A 25,187-nucleotide genomic window follows, 5' to 3' on the forward strand; every position below is an offset into this window, starting at 1 on the left:
ATATCCTTCAAGTCCTATAGTAACAAATTGTAACTAAAGGAGAAACTAAGCAGGCCCAAGCGAGAAAGGAGAGAGTGAGAGAGTCTTGCAGAGCCTGGTTAAGGCTGTGAATATTTTCAAGAAGGCAAAAAGCCCTTCTCCACCTTCTTAGATAAAGATAACATGTAACCATCTTGTCCTCCATGTAAAAAGAAAACAGGATGGGGCTGTAGTTGTTACGTCATTCATAAATAAATCATAAGCAAAATAATATGGTCTGAATACAGTTTTAATCAAATGTATGCTTATTAATATGTAATGGTTAAATTATGATAAAATAAGAAAACTATACTAAGTTAACTATAAGTAATTGTAATCTCTCTTCTAATTTTTAGTTTTTTACAAGTAAAAGGTATGTTATATCACTCTTACCAAAGTCATAGGTTAATTAGTAAAAATATTTTCAGTAAAGCTTAGCAGACATTCAAGGTTAAGTTTCAATCTCTGATAACGCTGTGAATACCCTCCTTTGTTCTTGATTCACTCATGGCTCACCATGCTTCGTTCAACACCCGTGGTTCAAACATAAAAATATGACTTACATTGGGTGTACCCTGAATCAAAGGCTCTATAAATATTCTGTAACTTAGACTAAAGGGGTCTTCGAATCTCATATCCAACTACATCTGGAAGGGACAGAAGTCCCAGGCTGGGTAATGCATCAATTTATTTTTGCATTGTAAACTTTTTCCTTTTACCTTAGATGCTCCTTTAGTAAATATGAAATCTGAATTCTTTGTCTTGAGTGCTTTTTAAACTATTGTCTGTCCCTATACTCTTATTTGAGTGTAAGATTACTTGATGAAGCCCAAACTGACTAAACCATGACCTGATAAGGCTCAGGCCTTTTGTAATGGAGTTCATAGCTTTAAGGTGTACAGAGACAAGCCCATAACAACACTATCCTACCACACTGGCTGCTGTACATTGTCTTTTGCAGGTTCTTTCCGAAATCTTCCCTAGAGTTCCTCAAGCATTAGTAGACTCTTTATAATCTCCCTACGTGAACTCAATCAGTTCTTAGCTTTAAGTGCTATCTATTTGCCAACAATTCCTATCTCTATCAATGATCTAATCTCTGAGCTCCAGGCTCAGTCATACCTACCAACTTGACTTCTTCACTTGAATGACTTATTGGCATCTCAAGCTCAATTTAATCAAAACAGAACTCTTGATTTTCTTTACTAAAACTCATCTTGGTAAGTAAAGCCTCCATCAATTCTGTTACAAAAGTTAAAAAAAATGGAAGTCCCTTCCTCACTGTCTCCCTCAGAAATCTAATCTATCAGCAACTCCTGCCTGCTGAACCTGCAAAATATATTTTGAATTAATTCATCTCCACTGCCACAGCTCTAGACCAAAGGTTCTCAAACCTGGCTGCACATTGAAAATATCTATGAACTTTAAAAAAAATCCTTAAGCCTGGGCCCTCCTCAAGGGATTCTGATTTAATTGGTCTGCTGTGACGCCTAGGCATTAGGATTTTAGAAGCTTGCTAGGTGCAGCCAAGGTTGAGATCTACTACCCTAGACCAAATCACCAATGATCTCTCTGGGACTGCAGCAATTGCATCTTCTGACTTCCTCTCTTACCATCCACCTGTCACCAGCCCTCTATAATCCAGTCGCCATAAGGCAGTCAAATGAACTTTAAAAATTGTAAATCAGATTATATCATTCTCCTGTTACAATTTTTCAATTGCTTCCCTTTGTAAAACAACAATAACAACAACAACAAAAACCCTCCTTACTATGACCTACAGAGCTTGAAGATTTTCTATCTGCCTTCCTCTACCTTCACCTCAAGCCACTTTTCCCCTGCTATGTTCTTATCACACTGGTCTTCTGTGGGTTTCTAGAACATGTCAAACTTTCTTCCACCTGAAACCTTTTTTATCTGTTGTTCTTCTGCCTGGAATGCTATTACCTCTAGCTCTTCACACAGTGTTCCTCTTATCCTTCATGTCTCATTAAAAAGACCTCTTCAGAGGAACCTCCTATGACCACCCTAATTTAGAGACTCTGTTACCCTGTAATTTTTTTTTTAACCACTGCACCCTCTTTCTTTATAGAATGTATAATCTATAATTATTTTGTTACTTATTCATTATCTTTCTCACTAAAGGGCAGGTACTGTCTTATTTTCCCCAGTATTTCTAGCCCAGCAGTCCCTGGTATATAATACATACATAAAACATAATTCCTACATTTCCCTTTAGTTCAGACTTGATGAGAAAAAATGAAAGACCTTTTATACTCGTTTCTCAGAGGCAAGGGGTGAGTCAAATAATCAAGTTCCTAAAGTAGATGGTAGATGCTAGAAAGTAATTATTGTGGTTAATTTCAGAATGATTGAGGTAGCTATATGGGACACTGTCAGTAAAGGATGGGAATGCTATTTAACTACCAAAAGGTATATAGGAGAGGAATATGGGCCAGAGTAGTTTCTGTCAAGTAGGCCTAACTAGACTGAACGCTTCTCAACAGTGAATTTTTGTATCCCCTACACCCATTATAGTGCATGTCACAGAGTAGATACTGAAAACATATTTACTGCACAAATAAGTTTTTCCCAGGTTAAGCAACTATCCCTAAGGGCAGACAATAGAGAAACACCCATTCCTACCTCATAGGATCAAAATGCAGTAATAAAATGGAAAGGATTTTGTAAACTATATCTAATGTACAAAGATTAGAAGAGGTAACTTGAGGAATGGAGTTTATTTTGAAATAAAACACAAATGTGCAAAGTAAATAATACATTTTTTCCCTTCTGGACACTGAATCAACAGGATGTAACACTGTGTAGAATGGCAGATACAGGCAAAGATGTAGCTTGTCACTGGCAAGCTAAAGAAACCAAACACAAGTACTACTAAAGGAATGACCCTTTAAAAATAGTCCAGGCCCCCTTTTCTTACAACCCCCCAGGAGTCCAGCATCACACTTGTTTACTACCCTACAATGGTCACTCACGCTCCACGATGTCACTAATGTAATAACTGAAGATGTGAGCCAGTTTGTCCATGTCATGTTCCGACTTGCAGGTCAGACTGAACCTGTCCATTAATGCTGTAAACCCTGACCAAAGAAGCAAAAATTACTGTTAGCTGAAAATCCTAAACTTTTAATCCCTATTCCCTCCACACATCAGACCAGTGTAAAGAAAGCAGATCCCTTCGAGCTGAGTTATTCCTTTATCCTTTAACACAGTTTTATATGGAAAGCACTCAGGCCAGGCTGGTTGCTGTTGCCTCTGGAAATCCAGATTCCCAATGACCAACCTCTCCATGTTTCCAAGAGATGCAGATGGTGAAGATACACCCGCAAGCATCCTCTGTATCTAAAGCCTACTTCCTCTTTCTCCACTCGTTAAGGCTCCCTGGCCAAGGGTAGACAGGATTTCAACCCAAGTGAGGGACTGGGAATCCATTCACAAAACGGATGGATTAAAGCTGATTTTGCAGAACTCATATGGTGAGCTCCTTGAAGACAGGCACCTTTAAATCTTCATATCCATGACACATTGAATAAACTCCAGAAATATTTTTTAAATTTTTGACTCTCAAAGTAGATGCTGTATCGTTAACTCCTAGAACATTGGCGAGCACTCACTCATGGATCCAAGGCATGACTCAATTGAGCAAATAAAATAATCGCATGAGGCAGAACGCTTATTGGGAAATGCTCCGGATGGGGAAAATCCCGGTTCAAGCCTGCCGTGTGACACTGGGAAAGTCCTTTCCCTCTCTGAGTCTTACTTTCATCATCTCTTAATTGAAAGGGCTTAATTAGACCATTCTTAAAGGTCTCCTCCATTCCGAGAAAGAAGACCCACAGAAGTTTCCTCGGAGGTGGCGGCGCATAGTTACACCATGCCTTAACTCGCCTGGAGGCCCAGCCCGTAACTGCCGCGGCTTCCAGAAACAAAAGCCCAACGGCCTCCACGACCGTAGGTCGGGAGATTATCGCTCCTCCCCTCAGCCTCACCCGTCACGTGGACGCCAAGCAGGACGCCCTGGGCTGTGGCGAGTTCGGGTTCCGAGCCCCGGGGCTTCCTGAAGACCAGCAGGTCGGGAAGCAGCGCCGCCAACCGGGCCTCCACTGGCCACAGAAGCGGTGCCACCTCCCGCTCGCCGGTCGCCATGGCGGCGACAGGGCTGCCCGCCCAGCTACCGGAAATGCTTCCCTCTGCCCAGCAGCCAATCCGCAGGGTCCTAGCCCCACCAACCAATCCGTGCAGGCTCCCCTCGGGTGGTGTTAATCAAGTGGCCGCAGAGCCCGCCCCACCAGCTTCCCGCGGCCTTCGCACTTGCTTGCGGTTCCCTGGGAACCCGGAGCGGGAGGGTGCCGCGCGTTCTGACAAGCTAGGCTGACTCTTTCTTTTTCTTTCTTTCTTTCTTTTTTTTTTTTTAAATCTCCTTGATATGGAGGTGAAGCTTCTACCGTAAAGCACATTACCTGGGATACGTATCGATAGGGTAGTCTTTTCCCTATACCACAGAATAGAAATTGGGTCGTCCCTGAATTTAGTAAGGACAAGTTTAATTGGCACAAATGAAGCAAACTAGGTCATTTTAAAATTTAACATCGTTAAGCTATTTAACACTGTCGGTCTTTTCCTGTGATTATTATGGAATTTCTTCTCTCTCTCTTTGCCAGGGACAGATCTATTGCGTCCCACGAGATGCTCTCCCAGGAGCTTTTATTGTCTCTCTTCTGTGACTTTTGTGTAATGAGACACTGGAGACTGCTGGAATTTGCTGGCTCAGAATCTTGGAGGCCAAAGGTTATGGGAGCATGAGACTGCTGTGGATTTTTAACAACCAGAAAAGGTACCCCCCATCCTCCCCCAGAAAATAAAATAAAAATCCAAAAATTGTGTCTCTACTACGTTTGAGTCTATAGTAAGAAGGAACCAAGTCCATTTTGGTGGTAACTAAAGGAAAGGGCTAATTTTTATCCATGGCATTACTTCATCACATCCTGACTAGTAAGCCCAAATGTTATGATCTGCACAGAGGTGATGGAAAATATCTTCTCAGAAAGGTGGGAGGGCCATAAACGGAAGAGAGATTACAGGGACAGATGCTGCTTTTGGCCTGGATACTACACTGTCCATAGTGATCACATCTGCCTTCAGGGACCACAATTTGAACATTATAAATACAATGAGAACCCAGCAGTTGTAGACTCCTCAAAATTCAGTCACTTTTAATTTTGGTATTTTTATAAATTTATTTTAAAAAATAACAATTGTATTGACATCAGTGATTAATCATCTGTACTAACTCCCCTACTGCTGGGGGAAAAATCTACATAGTTGAGTCCCAAAGGAAAATCAAGACATTATTATCAGGTATCCAATAGCCAGAAAATGCTTTTGGTCCAGTGGTATAGACACTGACATTTCAATGTACCAGTGCAATTAAAAATATATACATTTACAATTATCATGAAAAAACAAAAAAACAAACCAAACTCAAGAAGTGGTAATAAACCAATTATCATTCATCCATTCACTCTTTCTGCATTTACCATCACTAGAGTCACAAGGAGTAAAAGAACTTCTAGTAACAAATGAAAAAACCCAAACTTCAAACTCCCCACTTTGTGGGCTATTAAGGTGTGCTAAGATAACCGCTTAAGGGTCATCAGCTATCTGAAATGCAATGACAAAATTACAACCAAAGCATTGCATTTCAAACAAAATAAAACTCAAACTCACACACACACAAAACCACTCCAAAATATTAGCAACAATATGAGGCTGGTATTACTATGTACAAACTCATAGACACAAATAAATAGCATTTTAGAATTGTTTGTGGCTTGAGCACTTGTTAGGTCTGAGAAATTCTTTTTGAACTCTCCATTTGAAAGACTCCTAAACTAACCAATGGATACAATTCTTCACTGTTCTTAGTAATCTATCATCTGAAAACCCTGGGGTTTAAAGTTACTATTTGAAACTCAGGTAAAGAGCCAGAAGTTTCCTCCTGACATCTGAAAGCCAGGACAGATTATTAGATTCTAGTGACTAGGAAGATATTTCACTTCCTACTTCATTTGCATAGCTCTGTACCTCTATTTCTACCATTACAAGAATCTCCTGTTGTGACATTTTTTAAAGACGGTTTAATTTCTTTTCCCTCTTAATACAATTAGAATGAAGTCAAAGAAGATCCAGGTTTTACTCCTGGTATTTTAAATTAACCCCAAGTTATCTTCAGAATTGAGTTTACTTTTCTTCTTTATTCCAGAGAAGGCAGCAACTCTTCTGAAATATCTTAGTTCTCCCAGGGTTCAACAATAAGAGCAGAAATAGATTTCTGAGGCACAACCCATTCTGGGAACATGGCTCAGCACCTACCCTGCAGGCATTTCTATTTCCAGTCTGCAGTTTATCCCACCAGTGCAGATGCCAGTGTGAATATCTTTCTGCACAAGGCTATGGAGAAAAAGGAAAGAAAACAGATGGAAACCGGCACCAAAGAATCAGCTGCCACTGGAAGAATGAGAATGTTTGTTCTCTGAGACCAGCACAAATCACTGTGGGAGTGAAGCCAAATCTACCACAAACTCTAATACATAATGTGGAATATGTCCAGGACAGTTTGATTGAACAGTGATTTCCGGAAACTGTCAAGGACCAAGTCTCAGATTTTCCCCTTTCCGTACTTATTGAAATGTTTTAGTGTGAATAGAAATTATCCTTTTCATCTTAATGATCCACCCCAGGTGTCCACTGGAGAATCATTATATGACAACACATGGGCATATATACTATGCTGTCTCCTTCTCCTAGGCTGAAACACACACAAACCACTCTTTTCCCCATGTCCTGTCACAAAGCCTATGATTGAGAATCTCTAGTTCTGGGTTCTCTGTTTACGAGTTACTACAAATGTCCTCAGCTTCAGTGTCCTCAGTTTTGTTCTCTACTTAGAAAAGGCAGCTTCAATGTCCAATACCCTCTGAATTTGTCTTAAATGTAGCCACAGCAAAAACTAAGGTCCAGATGACCTTTTAACAGAAGGACAAGCAGACCAAAACTTGCTAAAGCGAAAAGACATTCAGCAATATATATTTTTAGTGTTTTGAGTCTTTTATCAATCTATCCCTAGAGTTAGCTTATTCTTGGCCTGAGACCAAAATACCAACCTACTCTCTTGGCAGAAGAGATTCTTATTATTACCACAGATTAGATCAATGTATCTCAGAGAATTTATTGTTTCCATATCACAAGATGAACTTCCTTGCCTGGAAGCCATCTCTAAATACAAAGTGTCCATTCGGTTAGTCATACTGAGATCCCCCACCAGATGGATGGATGCTATCTAACCAAATTCCTACGGGAAGGAGTTGGCTGTGGCTTCCCCGATTGCAGTTTAGGTTGAGAAGGCTGCTGTCCCCTGCTGAGACGATGGCTGGCTTCATCAGTCAACACAAGTGCTGTGTGTGGTTCTGCTGGGCTGGCATGGATCCCTTGCATCATCCTAATCCATGAAATGTCAATGTCACCAACAGTCTGAAATAGGTCCTGACTGAAAAGGTGAGACAAAGGCTTGCAACTTCAATTTGCCAGACATTGCTGGAATTATAATCCTGAGCCACTTATTAAAAACTAAGTGGTTTCTGTCCTGTAGAAAAGGGCAGAATGCAATCGTGAGTGTCCCATTGGAAGAGATCATCCATTTCCTGGAACAGTGGGAAATAGTGGCAAGGAACACGACCTTGATCAGCTCCATTATGTGGGCTGGGGTTAGGACACCCGGATGATCTGTGTCATTGCTTCTTCATCTGCTTGGTTTGGATCCTAGAGCCAAATAAAGCATAATGATGATTAAGGTCCTCTGCCAAAGCAACAGGTAACCCTTGGTTCTCACTATTTATTGTCAAGGGAACACAAAACATTGCCAAGTAAACCCAATGCTTGTAACTGTGTTATCTCTTTCCTAAGCATCCTCTGTCATAGTCCACCCTTGAGGTTTTAGAGTATTCAAGGGGCTAAGAAAAAGACCCAGAGAAACCATGTCATGCTATATTTTTGTGTCATTATTTTCTGATCATCACATTTAAATACTGAGCACATAGCAGGTCTGGAAAGAACATTACAAATTATTTATTTTAAATGCACTTATTTTGAAGATAAAACTGAAGCCTGGATAGTAAATTGACAGTAGAAAAGTTAGTCAGGAGCCCAAAGCTCTTGGCTCTCATTCAATCTTCTTTTTACTAAATCCTGTCTACTGTCCTTACTTAAGACATGTAGTATTTAAGAGAAGGATCAGTCTTTGGAGGCTATTTCCAACATTCAATCATAACCACCTTCAATTCCACTCCAAGGCTATGAAGCCTCAATTGGTGAATTCACAGAAAAAGCTGAATGATTTGTGGAGGTGGAAGGACTGGAGCCGTGTCTGAAACAGTGAGTGAGATCAATAACAGCACTTACTGAGTTCTTACCATGTGCTAGGTACTGTGCTACTAAAAGGGGGCTTAATGTGGCTTCTTGTATGAAATCCTCACAACATTCTCGTGAAGTACTTAATAGTATCCCACTTTACAGATGATGAATCTGGGGCTAACAGAGGTTAATCTGACCAAGATCATGTTGTTAGCAGATAAAATTAGGGTTTTTGGCACAAAGCCCTTCTCTAGCTGGCACTTCACATCCATACACTGCATGAATGAATAGCAAGGAGAAAGGAGGAACTCCCAGACCACATGTGAGGAGTAATAACATTGATGGAGTAATCAGTGCTCATGTGGGGGGACACATGAAAAAATCTAGTCTAATTGTTGAGGAGGGAGATGAGGCAAAATTGTGTATACATTGTACAGAAATGGTTTTGAGACTCAGTGCAATAAGCAAAGAGGAATTAGCATACATCCTTGAACAGGAAACTGACATGACTGAAAAAAAAATACCACGCTATTTTACAAAGACTAATCTGGCAGTACTGCATAAAAATTATGAGGAGGATGAAGATAAATTTGAAGGTTACTGCATAGTGCAGGTGGGATGTGATGTTCATACAGAATGAAGTATGTGTACATGGAAGGAATACATTAATTTAACAAATATTTATTGAGTGCCTATTCTGTTTAAGGCACTAGGCTAAGTACTCAAAATCCAATGGAAAACAAAATAATCCTCTACCCTCTAAAGAGCCTACAGTCTAGTGAAGGAGATAACCACCGAACAAGTAAATAAAGCAATTATATTATTATTATTATTCTGTAAAGAACAGGAAGACATTGTGAGGAAATAATGGGGTAAAAGATACCTACTCTAGATAAGGGTGGGTTAGATTTGGCCTCTCATGAGGACTTGATGAAATCAAGACCTAAAACATAAGAGTCATGAAAAAACATAGATTGAAGAACTTTGCAGAGTGGAAATTATAAGGACAAAGGTCCTGTGGCAGGAGATAGACATAAAAACAGCATGGCAAGAGCACAGAGACTGAGGGTAGGGAGAAATGAATTTACAAGTAGGAAGGAGGGAGAGCATGCAGGGCCTTGTTAGCCATGGTAAGCTCTTTGGATTTTAGTCTTAGAGCAAATGGGAAAGGGCACCGGGGGTGGTTTAAGCAGGATAGTGGTGTGCCCTGATATACATTTTCAGTCACGCTAAGAGGTACAGAATGGAATAGAAGGGGACAACAGTGAAGAAAGGAAGACCAGTTAGGCAGCTATTATATTAATCCAAGCGAAAGAAGGGAGAAGCTTAAACCAGGTTGATAGCAGAGAGAAAAAGTAGACTGACTCAAGGTATATTTTAGAGGTAAAATCAAGAAAACTTTAAAAATAGGAGAATTCTGGCTTCTGTCACTTGTTGAGATATGCGAAGACTGGTTTAGAGGGGAAAAAAACAAGAGTTCTATTTTGGATATAATGAAATACCTATGAGATAAAATCAGCAGAATTAGATTTAAGAGACAATATAGTATACTAGTTAACAAGAATGGGTTATGGAAGTAAGCCATCTGGGTTTGAATCTGGTTGCACATTTTATTAAGTATTTTACCTGATGCAAATTACTCTAAACTTCAGATTCTTCATCTGTAAAAACAGATTAAATGGAGGGTCTGACTTATAAAATGCTTAACACAGTGCCTAGCACATAGCAGTTATGTTAGCTCCTGCAGGTGCTACTATACTAAGAGACAATAAAGCCTGGGCTTCCTTGAAAATCAACAGGTTAATTTCAAGAAGAAATTAATAGTTATAGCCTGCAAAGAAGATGAGGAGGGAAGAACAGTCCCTGGAAAGCTTCTTTAGTGCTTTTGTAGCTGAAGAGAATTTAAGAGATACTATGTTGCACCGAATTTAGAAAATGATTAATCTGAATGTGTAAGATCAAGAAGACACTGCTGAAGTCTTCAAGCCAAGAAAAGACAAGGCAATAAAGAGAAGAGTGAAAAGTATAAGCCTTCTTACCTGCATATGGGGACTATCCTTTTCCTTTGGAGAGAAAAATCGTCCACCTTCACCACGCTTCCGTGCCATGGCGTGACGGTGCCGAGATTCATGCAGGTATTTCTAAAACAAGAGAAATAAAATCATTTAATGATTAGCCCAAACCAACAGAGTTATCTAATGCACAAATCCCATCCTTAAATGTTTAGGACAGGCCTTCCTGTCAGTGGCAGGGGCCTGCAGCCAGAGGAACCCCTTCACCCTCCTGGACAACTGGCTGCTGGTGACATGCTTTATGGCCACCCCACAGCCAGCAGGAGGCACCGGGCCCATTTTTAGATTCTAATCAAGAAAATAATTTGCTGTGGGAAAAGAAGTTTCCTTAAAGAGCAACCGTTACTGAATGACCCAAGACTACACATATCATTGTCCAAATCTTACATTTCATCCTCAGAAAGTACTGAGTTACTTGTGAACTGGAATATTAAAACTTGACTAATTTTTATCTCTTCTCAATCCTTTACCTGGGCAGATCATTTGAAAGTACAGGAAGAGGCTCAAGGTCTTGTCCAGCATTGTAGGACAATAGAAGTTACTCTGCCTCAAAGTATACAGGATCCCAAATTGTCTATTGAGCTCTGTTGTGCCTTCTAGCAGAGCCTTATCTATGGCTCCATCCTGCACTGTTGTAGCTACCACTGTTCCCCTGTATTGGAGCTAGTAGAAAAATGGCTAGAAAGACAAACCCTTGGTCAAATGATGAAACCTTACAACACATTTTAGTGAGTGACAGGTCTGTGAACTTTACTTCTCTGTATCATCTGCTGAAGACAAAACTTTACCTCATTTCTACATTTGTACCTATCAGTTTACTGTTTTTTTCTGTGCAGCAGGGTTAGCAGGAAATGATGTAATCATAGCTATCATATATCCCACAACGAGAGGTTTAAGAGAAGTTATGAAAAATAAAGGTACTGTATTTTCTCTGCCTTTAATAAAAGAAAATGGCCATAAAAAGAAGAAAGCATCTGGAACAAGCTTGGGACATGGAGAGGAGCCAGCAATCAGTGATGAAGAGGATAGTTTTTCTTGGATGGAAGAGATGGGTGTGTAAGACACAATTAAAAAACATACTCTCTATCAAGTTGCGTAAAGAGAACCATGAAATGCAAATGGATCACAGACCTGAGTCTGTCATATTGGTGAGAAGGAATCAAACACTTTTACATTGCTCAATTTTTTGATCAACTTTCAAGTTGCTACTTGTGGTCAATAGGCAGGACTTCCACCAACAATTATCCCCTACAGGTTTCTGAGGTGCCACAATGCAAATGCTTAAGGCGTGAAGTGTAAATGTGAAGACACAAATTCATTATGGATACAAAGATCAATTTATTTTGGAGATTACAGTGCCTCATTCTCTACATTCTGTCATAATGCTACTCAAATCTTCACAGAATGGATCCTTTTCTTCAAGACTGTATACTCATGAGCCAACTGCTGTATTTAACAGTTGGTATATTTAACTGCTGTATTTAACAAAGTACTGGATAAGAAGATTGTTTATAAGGAGCCTGCTAACTGTGGGTTGCACCCTAAGACTCTGGACCAACTTACTCAAATACTATTACTAGGGAAATCATCTTTACGGCACATGGAAATGAGTGACTACATTTGTTAATTGGAGGTCATGAGCACCAAAGTAAGCCTAAATGGAATCTTTGAGGAAAAAAACCTTCTAACAAGGAAATTCAAGATTCTTACATGTTTTGCTATAAAATTCATTTCTGATGGTAAAAGGAATAAGACTAAAAAATATTCATGTTTGTAAACATAAACTTTTATGTTAGCTTTTATTATATGCCTTGAGCAGTAGGATTAAGTTTTTAAATCAACATTTTCTGTTTACTATTTTGAGACTAGATATTCAAATATGAAGATAGATTTGTTTGTTTTAACTACCTCCAATAACTTGAATGAGAATTCTATATCCCTACAACCTAAGTTTAAACTGAGTAGAGAACAGAATTAATGTTTTCTTGCAAGTGGGAAACTGAGATTTAGTCTGTTGCAATTTACCTCATGGTACTGTGACCAGATGTATCGGGCAAAATTTTATTACTTTAACAATTTACCTAAAACTAATTATTAGGTTCTTATTTTTTTTTTTTTTTAAGTACAAATGTAGACACTATCTACTGAGCTGTTGATGCTTTTACCTCAGCTTCTATCCTACTGATTTAAAATTCCTCATTGCAAATATATTTTTTTTAATGCTTGTTAACCCAGAGAAAAAGGTATTTTGTATTTCATATAGTGTCAAGAGTTGTGTATCAGCTGGTATGGCAAAACAGTATTTAATGTGCTATTGTAGGTATTTGTGTGAGTGTGTATATAATTCAGATTAAGTAAAAATGCTTAGAAATAAAAAAAAAAGATTAGGACAGCTTTGGTAGATGGGTAATTATAACTTTGAGCTTGCAAAAAACTTTGGAGAAAATGCTAGATATATAATTATTGTAAGAATTTAAACAGTAAATGAATTTAAAAATTGCTCAGTAAAAAGACCGCATTTCCTAGACCTACTTGCAGGGTAAGTGTGGCCATGTGACTGAATTCTGACTAATGAGATATAATGGGGAGTGCTGTATGGAACTTCTTGACATTTCCTTGAAAGAGAGGGTGCCTTTCTTGCTCCCTCTGCTCCTATGATGGAGCTCAAGCAGCCATCCTGGATTCTGAATAGCACACTAAGACTATCAGGATCTGTAAAACAGTAGGAGAATGGGTCTTGTGGACTGTGGAGCTGTGCTACCAGCCTGGGATAATTTATCTCTGGACTTTTTTTATGTGAGAACAAAATAAAATCTTGTTTAAGCCACTGCTATTTTTTTGTTGTTGTTGTAGTTGCAGACACACATAGCAACAAATGCCTACTATTATAAAAATTAAGAGTTATCCAACTTTAATTTTTTGTAAGATTCTCAAGGAAATAAACCAGAGAAAAGATAATTTCAAAAGCAGCACCCAGCTGTTCTCTTCCTATATCCTTTCCAATGCTATACATACCCTTCTTTCCTTTGGAATTTTCCCTTCTGCCTCTAGTTTAGCCCGAGCTTGCCTTCTCTTGAGAATACGGTGGTACTGTTTGGCATTCACATAGAGAGGCTCTTCTTCAAGCATCTCAGCCCCAGGTAGAGGGATTCGTTGTATAGCGGGCACAGAGCCGGCCCCAGGCACCATCTGCATGAAGAGAAAACCAGAGCTTATTAGTGGAATGAAGTATGGATTTAGGAAACTGTTTCTTAGTCCCTATAAATCTATTTTCTCCTGACTACTACAAACACTAGTTTTTATAGGGCACTTGGTTAAAGACAAATTCCTGGGCCCAACCCTGGAAAGCGTTTACACTGAAGATCTCATTTGTAACAAACATCCCAGATGATTCTGACAGAGAGGGTTCACTTCGAGAAACAAAATCATGTCCACCCTGGCTTTATTTCCTAGGAATGTCTGATGCCATCTAATTGTTCAGGAAGAGTAGTCATAAGCCCATAAAACTGCATAAATGAAGGTAGGTACAGATTGACTATGTGCTATTAAATGCCTATAGTGAAATAAAAAATTAAACTAAATAGTTCACTTACTATATAATTCAACCCTAATTTTTCTAAACGAAATGGAACAAACAAACAAAAAAATCACTATATATATATATGAGGAAACAAGCAACAGGGTCCTGTATCCCACCCCTTCCCAACTACAACCACATTTAATTCCTATATGGTTTCTTCCGGTAGCTTCTTCCACTGTGTTGGCTTCTTACTACTCATTCTTAATATACCCATTTTAGACATTTAACTCTTAATATTTTGAGATATGAAGAGTTAGCATTCACTCATACCACCCAATTCTCCTTCCCAATATATTTATATCACACTTTCTTCTTGCTTTCTTGATTGGTTAAAATCTTTGTAAGTTGCTATTGGCAATATATTTTTCTTTCCAAAGATCAGTACCATACCCCTACCTTCATTATTTGATTTCTGAATAAGCTTACATTTATTCATTGCTGTATCTCCAACACCTAGAATAGTCCCTGGCATATAGTAGGTGATCAGAATGAATTATGGTGCATCATAATGTTTATTGTAAAAATAGATCTCTGTAAAAGTGCCTTCAGAATCTCAACCCCAGTAGGTCAAGATTATAAAGAGGTTTAATAAGAAAAGAAGACATTAAATTGCAATTTTAAGAAACTTTCAAAGACAAAGACATATACAGAAAACTAAATCACCAAATGACAACAGAGAGTTAAAGAAGAGATTTTCTTACCATGACCATCCCTCCTGAATTGACCACATTGCCTGCCACTGGTAGGGTCACAGTAACAGTCCCTTGTCCACTGCTGGTTGTGTTGGTATTGGCTCCTGTCTGAACAATCTGTGCTCCTGCCAAACTGGCGGCTGGGATAGTGATCATGCCTGAAACAGGGACTGTAACTTTAAGAAAATAAAACATAAAACAAACAAACAACAGGCACACAGAAAGAAGGGAACAAACAGTTAGTCCCTCTTCTATCTGGCACACACTCATTTCCCTCAAAAAACATACTAAAAAGCAGAAGAGGAGAAAAAGCTCTTACTTTCTGCCTGGCTTGCTATATGTGCTGGTTTGGAGCTGTTATGTACGCCCCAAAAGGCATGTTCTCTTAATCCTTTCCTATGGGGGCAGACCGGGACCTTTTAGTTCAATTGAGATGTGACCCAGCCAATTCAGGGTGGGTCTTAATCCCTTTACTGGGGTCCTTTATGAAGCTAAGAGAGAGAGAAATGCCTAGAGACATTTGGAAACAGCCACTGAAACCAGAACCAGGAGAGAAGGACCAGCAGACATTGTCATGTGCCTTCCCGTATGACAGAGGAACACTGCACACCAGCAGCCTTTCCTCAGAGAAGGTTATCATCCTCTTGATGTCTTAATTTGGACATTTCCATGGCCTAAGAACTGTAAATTTATAACCTAATAAAACCCCATTGAAAAAGCAAACCCATTTCTGGTATATTGCATTCTGGCAGCTTTAGCAAACCGAAACACTATATATATATGTATATATATATATGTATACATTTTCAATCTAAGGAATCACAATCTCTGAAATTCTATTAAATGTCTGGGACCCAGTTCCAAGTAATTCCTTGAAATGGATACTTCCCTGGGCATTCCATTAACAGTTTTCAAAGAGAGGTGAGAAAGTCTAGAGCTCCCTTTCTATGGGTCAACATGACTACAGCTTACATCTACTGTTCTTATCCACATAAACAATCACCTTTAGGATGAAGATTTTACAAACTTACAATCTGTTTATCCCAAAATGATAATGAGACAGTTGCAGGACTAAAGATTAAAATTAAACCAAGCACGTAGCTTGCACAGTGTGATTGTGTGATTGTGAAAACCTTGTGGCTCGCACTCCCTTTACCCATGAGTGGAAAAATGGGAACAAAAATCAGATGAAGAATAGGGTGGGATGGAGGGGATGGAAAGATTCAGGTGTTCTTTTTGCTTTTATTTTTATTTTGGAGTAAGGAAACAGATAAAAAATTAATTCTGGTGTTGGACACACAAATATATGATGGTGCTGTGAATAACTACACTGTGGATGACTGTAGGGTATGTGAATACATCTCAATTAAACTGCATTTTTTAAAAAAGTAAATGAATAATGAGGGGGAGGAGGGGAATGGGATGTTTTAGATGTTCTTTTTTATTTTAATCTTTATTTTATTTTTTGGAGTAATGAAAACGTTCAAAGTTTGATTGTGGTGATGAATGCACAACTATATGATCATACTGTGAACAACTGATTATACACTTTGAATGACTGTATGTTATGTGATTGTATCTCAATAAAATTGCATTAAAAAAAATTAAGCCAAGCATTCCAAGTCCCCAAGATATCAAGAGTTGGTGTAAGTGACCAAAACATGCTACAAAGTCTTTCTTCAAAAATCATAAGTGCCTTTTGAGGATTTATTGTTCACCATTCTCTGGCCCCTTTCTGAATATAAGAACACACTGTTACTGCACTCTCTGTATCTTGTAATCTATAAAAATTTTAATCTAAAACCAAACCTTTAGTTATGGGAACTTAACTATGAGCAGATGTCCTTCCTAGATTTATCTATCTGATGAATGTCTCCCAAAGCCCTCAAGCCCAGTTCAAGCATCTCTTCCTCTCTGAAGTCCACTCTCCTCCCCACAAGCCAAGAAGATTCCATCTCTCCTTTATTTATGCATAATCTGTACCTGACATATGCTTCTATAGAGCCCTGCATTGTATTTATTTGCTCACATGTGTGTCTCCCACTAGACTGAAGGCCCCAAGGCTCTTTGAGGATAGAGAACTCTTCTTTCTTAATAAAGTGCTGTGTACACAGTAGGTATATAAGTGTTTTTGAATAGACTAATAATGTGGTGTAGCTAAATTTCTGAAGCAGTAAATTGCCCAAGGGGCCAAAAAAGGTCCATAGAAGTTCCACAGAGACTTAAGGGCACATTTACCTTGCTGGAGAATGGTGCCGTCTGCATTAACTGGCTGATAGACAATGGTCTGCCCTTCGGCAGTCTGTGCCACTTGTTGCCCCTGGACAGCAATCTGCTGCTGCGTCTGTAGGAAATAAATCATGACATAGTAGACTCCAAAGATGCCCACAAAGAAAAGGACCATGTGGTCCTTGGTCTGATCCTTCCAAATCAGCTGCATTCCTGTGTTACAGTTAGTGGAATTACCTGGGTCTGGCCAGCAGTGACAGCTGTCTGGGGCTGTTGGATGATGATCTGCTGGGTCTGGCCCTGCTGACCCTGCACCTGCACAGCCTGTCCACCCTGGATCTGGATCTGTCCGGGTGGGACTAACTGTATCTGCAGAACAGAACACAAAAAGACAGTAGTATCCTACAGACACTTGCCTTTTTTGGTCCCTGTTAATTATCCAAATTCCTCTGGAAAGCAACAAATGTCTTAAGGAGGAGGAGAAGTCCTGTTCTCTTAATTATGAATTAGAGATAACTTTTCCATTTATGAGACAATCAGAGAATTTTGGACACTCGGATATTTGATATCAAGGAATAATGGTTTCAGTTTTTTTAAAAGATAGGATAATGGTGGCATGTTTTTTTTTTTAATACATACACATGTATTTTTAAAATCATGTTCATTTAAAAATACATTCTCAAGTTTTTTTTTTAAACAGATATAATGATGTTACATTTATTCAAAATAATCCTGGGGTATGGAGGAATATAGATAAAACAAGACTCTGTGTTGACAACTTTTGAAGATGGGTGATGGATACAAGGGGGGTTCATATTCTCTTTTGTCTATGTGTGGAATTTTTGATAAAATCTTGAAAAAATTTTTATTTCCAATTTTTCCAACTTTAAACTCAAAGTCTATAGACTACGTGTATATATATGAAATCTTGAAACATACGGAAAAGCTGAGATTATCACATTAGACTACCCAGGTAGTCACCATTAAGATTTACTATACATTCTGCCATATTTGTTTCATTTAACATTCCCCTCCAACCCCCAAAAGTAATAATTACTTCGCTAAAACTGGTAAGCATCCTCACAGAACATATTTTATGTACGTGCATCCATAAAAAATACATGGTATTATTTTGTATGTTTTAAAATTTTATCTAAATGATACCATATTGTATATATCTTCTACAACCTGCATTTTTCAGTCAACACTGTTTTCAAGATATAGCCAGTTGAAACAGAACTAGTTTATTCATTTTAATTTATGTAAAGTATCATTTAAATAATAATTTATTCATCAATTCCCCTAAACATTTGGACTGTTCCTAATAATTTTACAAATAATGGCTCAATATACATGTTTCCTTATGCAAATGTATGAGTTTCTGAAGCATTTAAAAGTAGAATTTCTGTATTAAAGGGAATATACATGTGGTAGCAGTTCCTAACATGGATCCCAATGATCGCTGCTTTCTGATATTCACAACTTTGTGTACTCTCTCTTCCCCTGGAGGGTGAACAGGACCTAGTGAATTAGGTCTAAAGAACAGAATATGGCAAATGATGGAACCTGAGTTCTCAGATTAGGTTTCAAAAAGACTGTGACTTCCACCTGCTGGCTTCCTCTCACTTGTTCCCTCACTTGCTCTGAGGAAAGCCAGGTGCCATGTTGTGAGCTGCCCTATGGAGAGGTTCGCATAGCAAGGAACTGGTGTTTCCTGACAACAGCCAGCCAATACAGAGGCCCACCAATAGCCACGTAAGTAAATGTGGAAGTGGATTACTCCCCAGTAGAACCTTGAGATGGCTGCAAGCCAGGCTGGCACCTTGACTAGGGCCTTGTGAGAGACCCTGAGCCAGAGGACCCAGCTAGGCTGTGCCAGGATTTCTGACCTACTGAAACTGTGTCAAATTATATTCCTCCCATCCTGGTTTCCAACAACTTCACCAATACCAGTACTGTCATATTAATGTTTGCCAATCTTTCGTGGCTTTAATTTTGATTTCCCTTATTAGTTAGTGAGATTGAGCTCTGTCTACATGCATCCCTTGCTATCCAAACCTATTTGGTTCCTTGGTTTGGAAAACTAAACCTCAGCAATTCTGGATAGCGAGGGATACTATGCTATTCAAAAGTACTCCATTCCTGAGTTTCAAAAGCAAAGAGTACCTGTTTATATATTGGCCATAAATTTCCTCTTACATGTATTTGTATCCTTCATCCATTTTTCTACTGGATTGTTATTTTGGAATTGACACATAGAACTTCTTTATGTTTTCTGGATACAAATCCAGTTAGTCATATGTGTTATAAATATCTTCAAGTCTGAACCTTGTTTTTTTTTTTTTTTTTTTTTTTTTAGGCTTTTATAAAAGGGGTTTATTTGGTGACAACGTTACAGTCTTAAGGCCTTAAAGTGTCCAAGGTAACACATCAGCAATCAGGTACCTTCACTGGAGGATGGCTAATGGTGTCCGGAAAACCTCTGTTAGCTGGGAAAGCATGTGACTGGCATCTGCTCAAGAGTTCTGGTTTCAAAATGGCTTTCTCCCAGAATGTTCCTTTCTAAGCTGCAGCTCCTCAAAAGTGACACTCTTAGTCGTTCTTGCAGCATTTGTCCTCTCTTTGTGTCTCCAGAGCAAAAGTCTGCTTTCAAAGGCCATCTCCGAAATGTCACTGTAAGCTATAGCTCCTCGCTCAGCTCCTGTGTGTTCTTCAAAGTGTCCCTCTTGGCTGTAGCAAGATTGCTCCTTCTGTCTGAGCTTATATAGCGCTCTGGTAAACCAATTAGGACCCACACTGGACAGGGCCACACTTCCATGGAAATGATCTAATCAGAGTTGTCACCTACAGTTGGGTGGGTTGCATCTCCATGGAAACATTCAATCAAAGAATTACAATCTAATCAACACTAATATATCTGCCCACACAAGATTGCTTCAAAGATAACGGCGTTTGGGCGGACATGATACATTCCAACTGGCACATAGGGGAAGGCAAGTGCCCTCTACATTCCCAGGACTTTCACATTCTGTACAAGAGCTCATATGATCTCACGACAGTCCCTTGAGATGAGGATAACCATTCCCATTTTACAGATGAGGAAACTGAGACTCCCAGAGGTAAAGAGACTTGTTGGAGGCCACACCACAAGCTGGTGGAAGAGCCTGGATTTTAACTCCAGTCTGTTTGAAAGACTCAATTTCAAGTACTGTATCTGTTGTGCAATCGTTTGCACTTCTCTGAACCTTAGTCTCTTCCCTGAAAACAAAATGGATGTAATCAGACTACCATACAGGGAGGCTGTGAGGCTTGAGATGGTTTGCTTTGCAGATGTACCATGTGGCAGAATTCAATCTCCCCCCTCTTCTCACCATCCAGTCTGCTGCCAACCTGCCCCAGGGTCTGTACTATTTGACAACAGTCTCTAGTTCCCGCCAGCCCCACAGCAGATGTCCCCTATTCCCCAAAGCAGCATTTTCCTGGCAAAGATTATCCCAGGGCACGGCTGGGGCAGAGGTTCTGGCTGTGTTGATAGCCAAATCTGACCCCAAATAGGGAGCCTGATTGCCAGCATTCTAGAATTGCCTCTGGAAAATGTGAGTAAACATAGCTGTTGTTAAAGCAGTTGGAACGAGTAGATTCATTCAATAAATATTTGAACACCTACTATGTGCCTGCGATGGCAGATACCATTATCTTCAAAACAGTCAACAAGTAATCACTTGAATTAATATACAGTTTTTAAAAGCCAACAAATGTTACAAAGATAAATCACAGGGTGCTAGGAAAACTTGTAACAGGTGGTCTCTGGTAAATGGCTAATGTTACTGTCCACCCAGGCTTAAGCCCTAATATTTCTCTTTTTGTGCCTGGCTTATTTCGCTCAGCATTATGTCTTCAAGGTTCATCCATGTTGTCATATGTTTCACCAGATCGTTCCTTCTTACTGCCGCGTAGTATTCCATCGTGTGTATATACCACATTTTATTTATCCACTCATCTGTTGAAGGACATTTGGGTTGTTTCCATCTCTTGGCAATTGTGAATAATGCTGCTATGAACATTGGCGTGCAGATATCTGTTCGTGTCACTGCTTTCCGATCTTCCGGGTATATACCGAGGAGTGCAATCGCTGGATCGAATGGTAGCTCTATATCTAGTTTTCTAAGGAACTGCCAGACTGACTTCCAGAGTGGCTGAACCATTATACAGTCCCACCAACAATGAATAAGAGTTCCAATTTCTCCACATCCCCTCCAGCATTTGTAGTTTCCTGTTTGTTTAATGGCAGCCATTCTAACCGGTGTTAGATGGTATCTCATTGTGGTCTTAATTTGCATCTCTCTAATAGCTAGTGAAGCTGAACATTTTTTCATGTGTTTCTTGGTCATTTGTATTTCCTCTTCAGAGAACTGTCTTTTCATATCTTTTGCCCATTTTATAATTGGGCTGTCTGTACTATTGTCATTGAGTTGTAGGATTTCTTTGTATATGCAAGATATCAGTCTTTTGTCAGATACATGGTTTCCAAAAATTTTTTCCCATTGAGTTGGCTGCCTCTTTACCTTTTTGAGAAATTCCTTTGAGGTGCAGAAACTTCTAAGCTTGAGGAGTTCCCATTTATCTATTTTCTCTTTTGTTGCTTGTGCTTTGGGTGTAAAGTCTAGGAAGTGGCCTCCTAATACAAGGTCTTGAAGATGTTTTCCTACATTATCTTCTAGGAGTTTTATGGTACTTTCTTTTATATTGAGATCTTTGGTCCATTTTGAGTTAATTTTTGTGTAGGGGGTGAGGTAGGGGTCCTCTTTCATTCTTTGGATATGGATATCCAACTCTCCCAGCCCCATTTGTTGAAAAGACCATTATGGCTCAGTTCGGTGACTTTGGGGGCCTTATCAAAGATCAGTCGGCCATAGATCTGAGGGTCTATCTCTGAATTCTCAATTCGATTCCATTGATCTATATGTCTATCTTTGTGCCAGTACCATGCTGTCTTGGCAACTGTGGCTTTATAATAAGCTTCAAAGTCAGGGAGTGTAAGTCCTCCCACTTCGTTTTTCTTTTTTAGAGTGTCTTTAGCAATTCGAGGCATCTTCCCTTTCCAAATAAATTTGATAACTAGCTTTTCCAAGTCTGCAAAGTAGGTTGTTGGAATTTTGATTGGGATTGCATTGAATCTGTAGATGAGTTTGGGTAGAATTGACATCTTAATGACATTTAGCCTTCCTATCCATGAACATGGAATATTTTTCCATCTTTTAAGGTCCCCTTCTATTTCTTTTAGTAGAGTTATGTAGTTTTCTTTGTATAGGTCTTTTACATCTTTGGTTACGTTGATTCCTAGGTACTTGATTTTTTTAGTTGCTATTGAAAATGGTATCTTTTTCTTGAGTGTCTCTTCAGTTTGTTCATTTCTAGCATATAGAAACATTACTGACTTATGTGCATTAATCTTGTATCCCGCTACTTTGCTAAATTTGTTTATTAGCTCTAGTAGGTGTATCGTTGATTTCTCAGGGTTTTCTAGATATAAGATCATATCATCTGCAAACAATGACAGTTTTACTTCTTCTTTTCCAATTTGGATGCCTTTTATTTCTTTGTCTTGCCGGATTGCCCTGGCTAGCACTTCCAGCACAATGTTGAATAACAGTGGTGACAGCGGGCATCCTTGTCTTGTTCCTGATCTTAGAGGGAAGGCTTTCAGTCTCTCACCATTGAGTACTATGCTGGCTGTGGGTTTTTCATATATGCTCTTTATCATGTTGAGGAAGTTTCCTTCAATTCCTACCTTTTGAAGTGTTTTTATCAAAAAGGGATGTTGGATTTTGTCAAATGCTTTTTCAGCATCTATTGAGATGATCAATTGATTTTTTCCCTTTCGAGTTTTTAATGTGTTGTAATACATTGATTGTTTTTCTGATGTTGAACCATCCTTGCATGCCTGGAATGAACCCCACTTGGTCATGGTGTATGATTTTTTTAATGTGTCTTTGGATTCGATTTGCAAGTATTTTGTTGAGGATTTTTGCATCTATATTCATTAGGGAGATTGGCCGGTAGTTTTCCTTTTTTGTAGCATCTTTGCCTGGTTTTGGTATTAGATTGATGTTAGCTTCATAAAATGAGTTAGGTAGTGTTCCATTTTTTTCAATGTTTTGAAAGAGTTTGAGTAAGATTGGTGTCAGTTCTTTCTGGAAAGTTTGGTAGAATTCCCCTGTGAAGCCATCTGGCCCTGGGCATTTATTTGTGGGAAGATTTTTGATGACTGATTGGATCTCTTTGCTTGTGATGGGTTGGTTGAGGTCTTCTATTTCTTCTCTGGTCAGTCTAGGTTGTTCATATGTTTCCAGGAAATTGTCCATTTCTTCTACATTATCCAGTTTGTTGCCATACAGTTGTTCATAATATCCTCTTATAATTTTTTTAATTTCTTCAGGATCTGCAGTTATGTCACCTTTTTCATTCATTATTTTGTTTATATGGGTCTTCTCTCTTTTTGATTTTGTCAGTCTAGCTAGGGGCTTGTCAATCTTGTTGATCTTCTCAAAGAACCAACTTTTGGTGATATTTATCCTTTCTATTGTTTTTTTGTTCTCTATGTCATTTATTTCTGCTTTAATCCTTGTTATTTCTTTTCTTCTACTTGGTTTAGGATTGGTTTGCTGTTCATTTTCTAGCTTCTTCAGTTGATCCATTAGTTCTTTGATTTTGGCTCTTTCTTCCTTTTTAATATATGCGTTTAGTGCTATAAATTTCCCCCTTAGCACTGCTTTTGCTGCATCCCATAGGTTTTGGTATGTTGTGTTCTCATTTTCATTCGTCTCTATATATTTAGCAATTTCTCTTGCTATTTCTTCTTTAACCCACTGATTGTTTAGGAGTGTGTTGTTTAACCTCCAGGTATTTGTGAATTTTCTAAGTCTCTGATGGTTATTGACTTCTAATTGTATTCCATTGTGGTCAGAGAATGTGCTTTGAATAATTTCAATCTTTTTAAATTTCTTGAGGCTTGTTTTATGTCCCAGCATATGATCTATTCTGGAGAAAGTTCCGTGAGCACTAGAAAAGTATGTGTATCCTGGTGATTTGGGATGTAATGTCCTGTAGATGTCTGTTAAATCTAATTCATTTATCAGATTGTTTAGGTTTTCAATTTCCTTATTGGTCTTCTGTCTGGTTGATCTATCTATAGGAGAGAGTGATGTGTTGAAGTCTCCCACAATTATTGTGGAAACATCAATTGCTTCCTTTAGTTTTGCCAATGTTTCTCTCATGTATTTTGTGGCACCTTGATTGGGTGCATAGACATTTACGATTGTTATTTCTTCTTGCTGAATTGCCCCTTTTATTAGTATGTAGTGGCCTTCTTTGTCTCTCAAAACATCCCTGCATTTGAAGTCTATTTTATCTGAGATTAATATTGCTACACCTGCTTTCTTTTGGCTGTAGCTTGCATGAAATATTTTTTTCCATCCTTTCACTTTCAATTTCTTTGTGTCCCTGTGTCTAAGATGAGTCTCTTGTATGCAACATATTGATGGTTCATTTTTTTTGATCCATTCTGCGAATCTATATCTTTTAATTGGGGAGTTTAATCCATTTACATTCAACGTTAAAACCGTGAAGGCATTTCTTGAATCGGCCATCTTATCCTTTGGATTATGTTTGCCATATTTTTCCCTCTCTCTATTAATATCCTTTATTGTACCCATACCGAATCTCTTTAGTACTGAACCTTTCTCCAAGTCTCTCTGTCCTGTCTTTGTTTCTCTGTCTGTAGGGCTCCCTTTAGTATCTCCAGTAGGGCAGGTCTCTTGTTAGCAAATTCTCTCAGCATTTCTTTGTCTGTGAAAAATTTAAGCTCTCCCTCAAATTTGAAGGAGAGCTTTGCTGGATAAAGTATTCTTGGCTGGAAATTCCTCTCTCTCAGAATTTTAAATATATCGTGCCATTGCCTTCTCGCCTCCATGGTGGCTGCTGAGTAGTCACTACTTAGTCTTATGCTGTTTCCTTTGTATGTGGTGAATTGCTTTTCTCTTGCTGCTTTCAGAACTTGCTCCTTCTCTTCTATGTTTGACAGTGTGATCAGTATATGTCTCGGAGTGGGTTTTTTTGGATTTATTCTATTTGGAGTTCGCTGAGCATTTATGATTTGTGTATTTA

At 38.8% G+C, this 25,187-nt stretch overlaps 2 protein-coding genes across 13 annotated transcripts in view; both read right to left on the reverse strand.

Annotated features, from left to right (window-relative positions):
* The window catches only part of LOC119539263 (adenylate cyclase type 10-like), a 52,752-nt gene extending 48,548 nt beyond the window's left edge, over positions 1-4,204 (reverse strand). For all 5 annotated transcript variants that reach the window (XR_005217817.1, XM_037842643.1, XM_037842642.1 and 2 more), the window contains exons 1-2: positions 4,029-4,204; positions 3,015-3,119 (exon numbers count right to left, since the gene is read on the reverse strand). Coding sequence is in view for 4 of the 5 variants with exons in the window: in XM_037842643.1 (XP_037698571.1) it covers positions 3,015-3,119; positions 4,029-4,185 (262 nt within the window). In the remaining variant the exon portion in view is untranslated. The remainder of the gene's footprint in view (positions 1-3,014; positions 3,120-4,028) is intronic.
* Positions 4,205-5,237: 1,033 nt separating this feature from the next.
* The window catches only part of NFYA (nuclear transcription factor Y subunit alpha), a 40,928-nt gene continuing 20,978 nt past the window's right edge, over positions 5,238-25,187 (reverse strand). For 6 of the 8 annotated variants that reach the window (XM_037842711.1, XM_037842715.1, XM_037842712.1 and 3 more), the window contains 6 exons: positions 17,259-17,390; positions 17,031-17,136; positions 14,802-14,968; positions 13,536-13,709; positions 10,488-10,589; positions 5,238-7,857 (listed from right to left, as the gene is read on the reverse strand). In XM_037842711.1, coding sequence (XP_037698639.1) covers positions 7,804-7,857; positions 10,488-10,589; positions 13,536-13,709; positions 14,802-14,968; positions 17,031-17,136; positions 17,259-17,390 — 735 coding nt within the window. In that variant the 3' untranslated portion in view covers positions 5,238-7,803. The remainder of the gene's footprint in view (positions 7,858-10,487; positions 10,590-13,535; positions 13,710-14,801; positions 14,969-17,030; positions 17,137-17,258; positions 17,391-25,187) is intronic. The other 2 variants (XM_037842716.1, XM_037842714.1) reach the window with 1 other exon arrangement.

The sequence above is a fragment of the Choloepus didactylus genome, chromosome 7 (genome assembly GCF_015220235.1).
Source record: "Choloepus didactylus isolate mChoDid1 chromosome 7, mChoDid1.pri, whole genome shotgun sequence".
Taxonomy (NCBI): domain Eukaryota; kingdom Metazoa; phylum Chordata; class Mammalia; order Pilosa; family Megalonychidae; genus Choloepus; species Choloepus didactylus.